The sequence below is a fragment of the Phaseolus vulgaris genome, chromosome 6 (genome assembly GCF_051622355.1).
Source record: "Phaseolus vulgaris cultivar YP4 chromosome 6, ASM5162235v1, whole genome shotgun sequence".
NCBI classification, from domain to species: Eukaryota; Viridiplantae; Streptophyta; class Magnoliopsida; order Fabales; family Fabaceae; genus Phaseolus; species Phaseolus vulgaris.
Genome location: NC_143503.1, coordinates 6,339,772 through 6,351,428, shown reverse-complemented (window position 1 = coordinate 6,351,428; position 11,657 = coordinate 6,339,772). Strand labels below are relative to the sequence as shown.

The 11,657-nt window shown below is 36.8% G+C and overlaps 1 protein-coding gene across 1 annotated transcript; it reads right to left on the bottom strand.

The window, feature by feature from the left end:
• Positions 1 to 6,495: 6,495 nt before the first annotated feature.
• Positions 6,496 to 10,378, bottom strand: LOC137830924 (uncharacterized). The gene is made up of 3 exons (XM_068638337.2): positions 10,057 to 10,378; positions 7,199 to 7,381; positions 6,496 to 6,818 (listed from the first exon to the last, which is right to left on the bottom strand). Exons 2-3 carry the CDS (start codon positions 7,325 to 7,327, stop codon positions 6,717 to 6,719), a joined length of 231 nt encoding a protein of 76 aa, XP_068494438.1. The 5' UTR covers positions 7,328 to 7,381; positions 10,057 to 10,378; the 3' UTR covers positions 6,496 to 6,716.
• Between the last annotated feature and the right edge of the window lie 1,279 nt (positions 10,379 to 11,657).

Here is an 11,657-nt window from a genome sequence, read left to right as displayed (position 1 = left end):
CCATTAAAATAATATAAATATCACACTTTCCAAGGAGAAAGATATGTCATTTATTACTGTGCACCTACCCGAGTGTTGATCACCCGCTTTACTGACTTGAGCTTCGGAGTGCCTTCTGCAGGTACCCCCTATTTGGTATTCACCCGAGACCGAAAGCCAAAGAAGAGACACGAAGGCGAGAAGGATCTCAGCCAAGCACCTAGCAACCTGCCCGACCGAAGGAGGAAGACGAAGACTTCAATAGTTCTCTAGGTCCCATCTCCCTAGCAGGAACAATTGGCGCCCACCGTGGGGCCGAGAGAAACTAGCTGAAGGAAGAAAGTAGATGGTCTCAACCAGAAGCATGGAAAGGATGACTGATGCCGACCAGGAAATGCTGCTGAAATCTCTCCAGGGAGAGATGGACGAGATGAAGGGGAGGACAGAGGAAGTTGTCCAGAAGAATGAACAAGAGATGCAAGCTCTCTGAAAGGAGAATGACGAGATGAAGAAAAAGTTGATGGAGGGAGGACCATCCACTGGACCGACCAATGTGGTTGGCAGGTCCTTCGCCTCTCCTTCCCGACCGAGACCGGTGGAGGAGACAAGAGACAAGATTCTCACCCATGAGATGGAGGGAGAATCCTTCTTAAACAGATCGGCTAGGACGACCATCACCACGGACTCGGCCTGATGGAAACCGTCCAGCCTCAAAACTTTCGGCCAAGAAGATAGACGAAGATCGAGCTTTAATGAAGAGTTTGTAAAGTCTTTTTCTTCTTCTTAGCCTTGTAAAAATTGTATAGAGTAGTTAGGAAGTTTTGGGCCTTGTATTTTGGGCCAAAGTAGAGAAAGATGTAAATAGAAAACAAAGTAATGTGTAAAATAGTAAAAGAGGGGTCCAAATAGAAATGTAGGCAAGGAAGACATGAGTCTCCACATGTCTTCTTCTTAATGGAGAGGATTTGCACCAATAAGGTGGTGACACTTGTCACACTCTCATTTGAGAGTTTTTGAGAGACTTTATCCTATAAATAGGAGTCTCTTATACATGTATTTCTTTAACTTGGAATTAGTAATGAAATGTTGCCTAATTTTGGCCATTCTACTTGTTCTTAAGTTCTCCCTAGGTTAGTCTCCTTCAAGACTTAGCCTAGACTCTTTCCTAGTGAGTTGGCCTCACCTCTCACTCTTACAAATTCCTACTCCACTTCAATCCATGGAAACTCCTCTTGAGTTTCTTTAATGCTTCCGCTCATCATATCTCCTTCATCATTCATCCAAAGAAGAAATTACAAAGATCATTACTAGAAGAAGATCGTTTTTCCATCACGGCCCGTCAACACCCGTTCACAAACACTATCATTGAAGTCCCACTACCAGACAAGTGGAAGGGTTTCAACCGAGACCGATATGACGGGTCCACTGACCCGGACGAGCATATTGATGCATATACCACCCATATGAGTCTCTATACCTCGGACGATGCAGTTTTGTGCCGAGTGTTTCCCACATCACTGAAGGGGGCAACCCTCAGCTGGTTCACCAAGCTCTCACCCAACTCCATTGATAGCTTTGCCACGCTCATGACAAAGTTCAAGACTCAGTTTGCCACCAGCAGACCACATCACCTGACCTCCATCGCCCTGGTAGTGATGTGAACCAAAAATACATGAAGATGACCAAGGATGATATATTTGAAGGGTCATTTCAACAAGCAAATAAAGAATTCATCAATAGAAGAAAAGGACAAGGCCCAAACCATTTAAAGTTCTTCTTATTAGTCTTCTCAAAAGATGAGGCCCAAGTCCAATTAATATGTCTTTTTGTAAAAATTCATGTATAAAGTTTGTAGATAATATAGGAGTAGCTTTAGGAAAGATCCAAAGAGGAAAACCAAAAGACAACTCTCATGTAAGGCTCTTAGGCGCTACTTTAGAGAAGGAACTAGAAGAGTGACTCTTCCAACTCCCTTGCCTTGTATAAATAGAGGTACATGGTGCCTTGTATCATAAGTTGAAATTGAATATTTGAGTAAAGAAACTATACCAAATTGGTGAGAGAGTTGTGTGAGACTTGTTCTCTATTCTTCTTCCTAGTCTTATCTTGGAAGATTCTTGGGACTCTCAAGTGGCAGCATCCACTCATCTTGAAGCTTCTCCACCCTTCAAGTGGTGTGAAACACTCCAAGGATCATCAACCACAAAAGTCCATTTCCTTTCATCTTCCATAATTACCCATTTGTTGTTTTCTTGTAGTTTTTCAATTCCAATCGGTTCAATTGTTTCCTTTCATTTGCTGCACTTGTTATGCACTTTGTTCGGTTATTTTCCATTGTTCATACTGTTCTTGTTTCGGTTTTCATAGAAACCCATTGCTATATTGAATTATTGAGTTTCAATTGGTGGGTTTTGTTCTTTGTTGTGTTTCAATCGGTAGTTTTAATTCTTGTTCTGATCTTGTTTCTAATCTTGTGTTCTTGATGAGTTCTTGAATGGTTTAGAATCTTGATCAAATTCTTGAAAGTGTCTTTTCATATACCAACTCACATCAGGTAGGCATCGGCCAGGAAAAGGGAGAGTCACTGAGAACCTTTGTTGATAGGTTCAGCAAAGTGGCAATGAGCATCCGGAACCTCAACCCGGACGTTGTCATGCATCACATGCTGACGGCCCTGTGCCCAGGACCTTTTGTTGATAACTTGTGAATGCAACCGGACGATAGCCTAGACGAGCTGAGAAAGAGAGTTGTTAAGTATATGCAGCTGGAGGAACTCAAGGAGTTCTGTAACCAAGCCCGAGCTGAGGCTAGTGGGGAGAAGAACAAGGAAGAGAAGAATCGCCAAGGCCGGTCAGGCCAGCGGGGCGACAGGCGCAGAGATAACAGAGACCGACCAATCTGGTTCTCAAGGTACACACCCCTAACGACTGAGAGGGGAAGAATTTTGGACGAGGCACTCAACGCCGAGTTGATCCCTCCTCCCACAAAAGTGGCCAGCCCGAACAATGCCAACCGAAGGAAATAGTGTTGGTACCACCAGAACAGTGGACACTCCACTGAGGAATGCCAGGACTTGAAAGACAAGATCGAGGAGCTCATCCAGGTCGGGCACTTGCGTCGATTCGTCAGGAATGGCCAAGACACAAGTCGCTCACCTCGCAGAGAGGAGCCCTCCAAGAGAACGAGATCACCTCCACGAGGCTGAGTCAATTGAGACCGCAGGGACGACCGCCGGTCTCGGAGAGACAACCCTCCCCGCAGGGACGACCATCCAGGGAGGCCGATAGAGGAGGTAACCGAGAGGTTATCAACACCATAGCCGGCGGCTTCACCGGAGGAGGGAGCACCAACAACGCCCGAAAGAAACACCTGCGGGCGGTGCATCAGGTGAATGTGGTGACATTTCGACCGAGGATGCCACCCATCACCTTCACAGATGAAGACTTCAAGGGCGTGGATTACCGCCAGGATGACCCCATGGTGATATCGGTCGATATAGACCGATTCACCATCAAGAAGACCCTTGTGGACTAAGGGAGTTCGGTAGACATCCTCTATTGGAAAACGTTCAAAGCCATGAGGATACCCGAGTTCAAGATGGTGCCTTACGACGACCATGTTGTCGGGTTCTCGGGTGAGAGGATGGGTACCAAGGGCTACATTGAGCTCTATTCCACTTTCGGCCAGGAGAAGAATACCAAGACCATAAGGATTCGATATCTGGTCATCGATACCAATACCTCCTAAAACATCCTCCTCGGTCGACCGTCCATCAACCGGCTGATGGCCATCATATCGACTCCCCACCTGGCAATGAAGTTCCCTTCGAAGACGGGGGACATTCTTACGGTCCACGTGGACCAGAAGGAGGCACGAGAGTGCTATGCCGAAAGCCTCTGAGTGGAGCCCTTAAGGAACGACCTCTCTCCCAAGAGAAAGTCCTCCCGAAAGGATCGCTCACCCAGGGAGGCCTGACCGATGTCAGTTGAGCCAACTGTCGCGTTGGTAGACCTAGACCCTCGGGCGACCGAGAACAAACTAGAAGCGCGGGAGGAGCTGAAAAATACGGTGAAGTGGCAATGATTTTGAAAATTTTATCACAATTCATTGGCACATTGTTTTTGTATGATTACAGTGCCTAATTTGAGATAAGATCTTGAACTTTCAGTGGTTTAAATTTCAACTTCCAGTTTGCATTATCTAGTTCAACTTAAATTGTTAAAGTCACGCACATTTTTTACACAAATTCCAATAGTACTGTTTTTGGTTTTCTTCATCTTATTCAAGTGTTACAAATTAATGAATCTCCTAATCAACTCACGTCACTAGAAAACATAAAAATTCAACAATGAATACGTTATTCAAAACCAAACAACAATGAAAGAACATCAATCTTTAAAAAATCAAACAATTCACAGTTAATGTATTATGTAAATGTGCTTTTGCAATAAACTAACTTTGAGTCAACACAAGGAACATAACAAGGACAAAAAAACTTACATTATTCCTCACCCCACCCTAACTAATAACAGAACAAACCTAACATTTTAAGAAAAAGTTACTCTACCTCTGTGATACAACTATAATGTGGGTCACCGGATATTCCCTCTAGGGTCACCACATTCTACAACTGTCTAAGTTGAGTGAATTTTGTGGTTAGTTCGCACTTTCCTACTCTCATGGGTTCTAAAGAACCCATTTAACCCACTTTCTTCCCACCTCATGGCCTACCCTTCACCAACACGAATACTCACTTCACATATCCAGAAAAAAAAAAAATCACTAATTTGTGCACAAAGTGTAATATGAGTCACCACATATTGCCTATAGGGTCACCATTTGATGATATTCTCTTAGTTGAGTGAATTTTCTGCGCACTTCACACTGCTCTAAACTCATGGTCTTTAAAGACCTCAATTAAACCACTTTGTCCCCAGCTCATGCCCCACTACAACTAAGACAAACACTCACTTCCCATTTCTAGAAAAAGTTTCCCTGAATATATGCAAGAAGTGTAATGTGGATCACCACATATTCCCTATAGGGTCACCATTTGATGATATTCTCTTAGTTTACTGAATTTTGTGCCCACTTCACAGTGCTCTACACTCATGGACTCTAAACACCTCAATTGAATTACTTTGTCCCCAGCTCATGCCCCACTACAACCAACATGAACACTCACTTCCCATTTCCAGAAAAAGTTTCCATAGGTCTGTGCAGAAAGTGTAATGTGAGTCACCACATACTCCTACTAGGGTCACCACATACTGCAGCCCTCTAAGTTGACTGAATTATTGCTCACTTGACACTGCCTTACACTCATGCCCTCTAAAGACCTGATCTAACACATTTTCTCCCCACATCATGTCCATCACAACAAACATGAACACTCACTTCATATTTCCATAAAAAGTTTCACTGGGTTTGTGCAGGAAGTATAAAGTGGGTCATTGCACATTCCCTGAAGGGTCACCACATACTATTACTCTCTAATTTGACTGAATTTTGTAGTTACTTCACACGATCCTACTCTCACAGCCTTTAAATAACTCATTTAACACATTTTCTCTCCACCTCTATAGCAGAAAGGATAACTTGTAAAAGGGCAACACGTGATAAGTGAAAACTTATGGACCATTGCATTCCACACCTGCGTATATAGAAATTGAATTTCCAATTTTATAAATTAAATTAAAAATATGTATATTCATAGCTTAGTTTAGTTTTATCATTATACCTGAACATACGATGAACTTGAGTCTGAGAAAATATTGGTATTTAAATGAGATTTAATAAAATAAAATCTCCACCTAATTATTTGTATTGCAATGAGTCCCAAAGACGGAGCATTTTGGAAGGCTCAACCAAGTCTCTTGATACTTTTGAAGCAGTGTTTCAGCATGAAGCGGTTGAAGGAGATGCAGGGTCGTGTTGTGCAAATGGTTTCCATAATACCCCGCTTGTGGTGGGAAAGATCATTGAGTTTTAAGCGGTTTCAGGTCACGGAATTACGTTGTCAGGGTTTTTCACAGAATCGATAAACCCGATGTGTTTATATGGAACACCATGATCAGGGAATTTGGGATGACTCGCCAACCAACCAGAGAAGGCCATTGACTTGTTCAGGAGAATGATGCAGGCAAAATGCGATGTGGCAGCAATTGACACTTTCACATTCTCTTTCATATTCTTAAAATCATTGCTGGATTCAGATCTGTTATAAAGAAATATTTAATGTTTCATTGATGATAGTTGAAAGAAGTCGATGTAATGTAGGCCGAGAACTTTTCATCATAAAGCAACTGAAAAAGAATAAAGAGGCAAGCCTTCCAAAATTGGTTTCATTGTTAGATCTTCAAAGGATGACAAATCCCAAATGCACAAAATTAGTCCATGAATCTTAAAGGTTTCTTGCGGCATTTTCTATAATTGGGGTGTTTTCATATCCTTGATTTACCAATAAATAACACCCATCACTCAACTAGAACATATGAATAACAGTATAACAGGATCTCCAAAATATGGATTTTTTTAAGATTTGAAGATAATACAATAGTTGTAGGCAGTGCACCAAACTATGTGAATTTTTGAAAAATAAAACATCTATTTTTATGTAGAGTATTTTGTAGATCCTGATTTAGTATTACACACGTAGCAATAAACATATTTACTACATAACCAGTGTTTCTGTTACACAAACCCTGCAGTGCAACCAAAACCAACCACATCGAACATCAGACACTGTTCCTTCTACGGGCCATCTCCCGAGCCATCTCCCTAATTTCCTCCGGTGATGGTGGCCTTTCTGCCTCTGGTGGATATTCAATGTATGACCTCTGTAACATGATAAGAATGAAATATGATTTGGAGTACAGATACTGGTTTAGTTAAAAACAATTTCAAAATTGCATTCATGCTCATGAATGAATTCAAAGCCATCAAGACAAGACAATTGATCTGGAAAACATTTATTCAATTTCAAAGTGATTATACTTGCTTACTGTACATCTAAACTTATGGGATAGTTGCATCTGAAATTATATAATCTGATTTCAGGATCATTGAATATGCAAAATTGATAGATATGACAAATGAAACTCTACTTGGTGACACTTCATTGTATAACAATATTTAATATCAATAAAAAGAAACTGGTGAGCATAGAAGTACATAAGCCTCCAAAATGATTATATATAAGATATGAGAAGATGATTACATTTCCCATGAACTTGCGGAGGTTGCCGGGATTGTTGGCAAAAGTGTACATAAGAATGATTGGTACCGTCACATACACACCGAACTTGGCAATTTCTAGAATCCCTTTGGATGTGCCCAGAGACGACATTGTATCTTTGCTATCACCAACAAATACCAATACCAACAGCAACAGAACCAAGCACTGTGTTTGAAACCAATTAATCAATAAATAAAGAGGAAAATTGATCTGAATCAATCATCATAACATAACCAAACACGAATAGAGATATGAAATAATTAATTTTTACCCGAGAGAACCATGATAACACAGCACAACAATACTGATGCGAAAGAATGGAAGATACTCCAATTAATACCTGGGTGTTTCTCCCTGCACCCAACAAATGGCTTCCTACTCCCCATCATTTTTTAAAAAGACTATTTTACCACTTTCAAAATGATTTCTTAATTATTTTTTCCAAAATATTTTCGAAACACATATTATGAATTCTGGATTTAACATTTCAGATATTCTAAAAATGTGTTATTCTGGAATGGATTTTTGCTTCTGATTTTCTATTCCAAAAATACTTTTTGCTTACGGAATCCTTATTCTGAATCACCCAAAATTATCAAGGATAATTCTAGTATTTCAAAGAATGTAGGAGTGCAAGAAGAAAAATTAAAGGGTGCAGGAAGAAATACTCTTAATACCTTCTTTTCTTAACCCGATCTACTTTCTTGAGCAGCCCACTGTTACTTGCACCTCCTACATTTACTAATAGAGACCTCTATTTTATATTTTTCTTAAATTACTTTTTGAAACTGTCAAAACAAATTTATTCAAGAAAGTGTTTAATAAAATTGTAAAAATAAACATTTTTCCAATGTAGTTTTCAAGTGTTAAAAAGCATTTAAAATTATTAAGATGATATATCTTTGTTATTGTTTCAAAATTCTAAATTTTAACCTTTCAATTATATATTCTAATTTGTTAGTTTCAGCAAGACTTGCAACAAGAGCTTGCAAAATCTTTTCTTCCTCTTGTTCTTATAAGAGTGAGTCGGAAGTTTCAGGAGAAAAAAAGTGTGATGGTACATCTTCAATGCCAACAAATGTTCTTTAGCCACGATGCATTGCACAACACAGCTAATTGTGGCATAAAAACACTAAAACTTGCTTTCGATTTTGAGGTTTTAGTTTTGCATTGATATCCATCAAAAGACTCTATTCAATGAAAACAAACGACAAGATAAATTTATCACATACCCAACCAAACCAAGACAAATTCTCTCAAAAAAATTGTTTCAATAATTAAATATGTAAAAATTGTGTTTGATCTCTATATTTGTTTTCAACAAGAGGTAGTGACAAAATTTCAATTTCCTTGTATTGAATATTGGTTAGTTGTTTCTTAGTAATTGTTCCATAATGAAAGTGTGTTAAGAAAATTCATTTTCCACAGTTTTCTATTTTAGATAACATAAACAGATCAGAATACGTATATGTATGCTTAATCTATATCTTTATATATATATATATATATATATATATATATATATATATATATATATATATTTTATGTATTATATAATTTAAAATACATTTTTACACATCTAAACATACATTTTTAATTATATTATATAAAACTTTAAAATATATTTTTGGATTCGAAAATATATTTAAGACTAAAATATGTTTTCTGATGAGAAATATATTCTGAACTGAAATTCAAGACATGTTTCTAAAATATAAAGATTTAAATTTTTCAACACTCTTATAAAGTGAACTAAGAACGTAGGAATGGTAGAATCTTCATACTTGTTATTAACTTTTAGTTAAATTTTTAAGAATCAAGTGACTAAAATATTAATAATTGAAGAATAATTTAAAATTTAATTATTTTTTTTATTTAAAATTATGAAATTATAGTTATTTTTAAATGATTAATTTTGTTTAATTTATATTCTGCTGCCTAATTTATTTAAATTTATCTTTTTGACATCTGATCTTATTTGTACTACAATTAATAATACAAATTTATTTAGATTTTTATTTAAATTTATATTTTAAATAATATATATTTTAAATAATATTTTTTATATAATTTTATTTAAAAGTTACAAAAGAAAAAAAAGTATATATCCACAAATATAAAATAATCTTCAAGATCTTTTATTACACCATAAATAACAAAATTAGAATCAAACAATTTTTTTACGAAACTAGATGCTTGAGATCATCTTATCAACTATAATCAATCATGTTCTTTAGTTTAAATTGGTTTACAACTTACATAAATTTATTACTGTATAAATAATTTTAATTTTATGTTATAAAAATTACACAATATTTTTAATTTAGTTAAAAATTACATAAATATCTTATAATATATGAATAATCGACATAAAGATTATAGTTTTGTAAAATTAAAAATATTATTAGAAACTCACACCAAATTTTTGTTTGATTAAAACTGAGAATCTAAGAATTGTTTTTATAAAAATTAAAAACATAAAATAAATGTACTATATAAGATTTGAAAGATATTGTAGTCTTGAAATAGACAATAGCTGAATAAAAGGTGTCAATGACTGTTTACTCTTGTTGGAAAATGTTAGCAGCATGATTGTGAAACTAGCGAGTCAACTCGAGTTGATTCATCCGAGTTCAGGTTTTTGCATAGCCTTATCAGATTTTCGCATAGTCTTATCGAGTTAACTCGGTAGTAAACTCGATTATTGAGTAAACTCAGCAGACTCGGACTAGACTCGGACTGAACTCGGTTAACTCGCTCAAACTCGCGAGTCCCGTGGGTTTTCGTTTTAACCTAAAACGCTATACTTCTGAATGGGAAAATTAATGAAATAAACTGACCTTTAGCGTTTCGCCTTTCGTTTTCGTTTCACTTTGCGTCTTCTGTGGAGTGCGCGGAGGTGATGCGTCTTCTCTGAACAAGTGCGGCGGTGGTGGCAATCGAGCGCAGCGGTCGCGCGGTGGTGGCGGTTAGATCGCTTGGAGGTAGCGGTTTGTACGTTCGTGCGGCGATTGCGGTGGTCAAGGGTTGTAGATCGACGATGATGCCGGAGGTGTCGATCAAAGGTTAGAGATGGATGGTGTAAAATTAGGGTTTGTTAAGTAGTGTGATTTAGGGAATTAGGTTCTGTTTTTTTTTTTATTGGACTGCAGAACACAATATGGGTTTCAAATTGAATTTTTTAATTTAATTGAAGTGCAGATTTTTTTTATTTTTTATTAATGCTCTCTTTTATTTTTAATTGGGAAAAACGGAGGCTTTGCCCGACACCTTTTATTGGGCTATGCTCTATTTCAAAGCTACAATATCTTTCTAAGTCTTATATAGTATGTTTATTTTATGTTTTAAATTTTTATAAAAACAATTCTTAAATTCTCATTTTTAATCAAACAAAAATTTGGTGTGAGTTTCTAATAATGTTTTTAATTTTACAAAACTATAATTTTTATATCCATTATTCATATATTATAAGATATTTATGTAATTTTTAACTAAATTAAAAATATTGTGTAATTTTTATAGCATAAAATTAAAATTATTTATTCAGTAATAAATTTATGCAAGTTGTAAACCAATCTATCTATCTATAATACAAATAGAAGGCATTTTCGGAGTAAATTCTAAAAAAAATTCAAAAAGAAAAAAATTCAAATTTTAACTAAAAATAGCAAGCTGAAACTCATTCTAGGAGTGACAAGTGGCACTCTATATGACTTACACGTGTGCAAAACCCCGTTTCTTTAAATACTCTCCTTCTTTATATACTTTCACTGTTTCTTTCTCTCCTATTTTTCAACTTCCCCGGTTTCTCTTCTCTGGTGCCCTGCGTTGTTCTTCTTTGGGTTTCCTGTGGTTTTCTCCTATTTCTCCAAGTTATTATTTCTTCTTTTTGGGTTTTTCTTATCAAAGTTTCGTTCTTTTCATGTTTCTTATGATTTTTTTCTTCTTTGGGTTTCCTACACGGTTCTTCTATGGGTTTCCTGCGTTGTTCTTCTTTGGGTTTCCTGTGGTTCTCTCTCTTCTATTTCTTCAGGTTATTATTTCTTCTTTTTGGGTTTTTTTTATCAAAGTTTCGTTCTTTTCATGTTTCTGATGATTTTTTTCTTCTTTGGGTTTCCTGCACGATTCTTTTCTAGGTTTCCTGCGGTTCTCTCCTATTTCTCCAGGTTATTATTTCTTCTTTTTGGGTTTTTCTTATCAAAGTTTCGTTCTTTTCATTTTTATGATGATTTTTTTCTTCTCTGGGTTTCCTGCACGGTTCTTCTCGGGGTTTCCGGTGGTTCTCTCCTATTTCTCCAGGTTATTATTTCTTCTTTTTGGGTTTTTCTTATCAAAGTTTCGTTCTTTTTTTGTGTTCTGATGATTTTTTTCTTCTTTGGGTTTCCTGCACGGTTCTTCTATGGGTTTCCTACGTGGGTTTCCTACGGTTCTCTCCTATTTT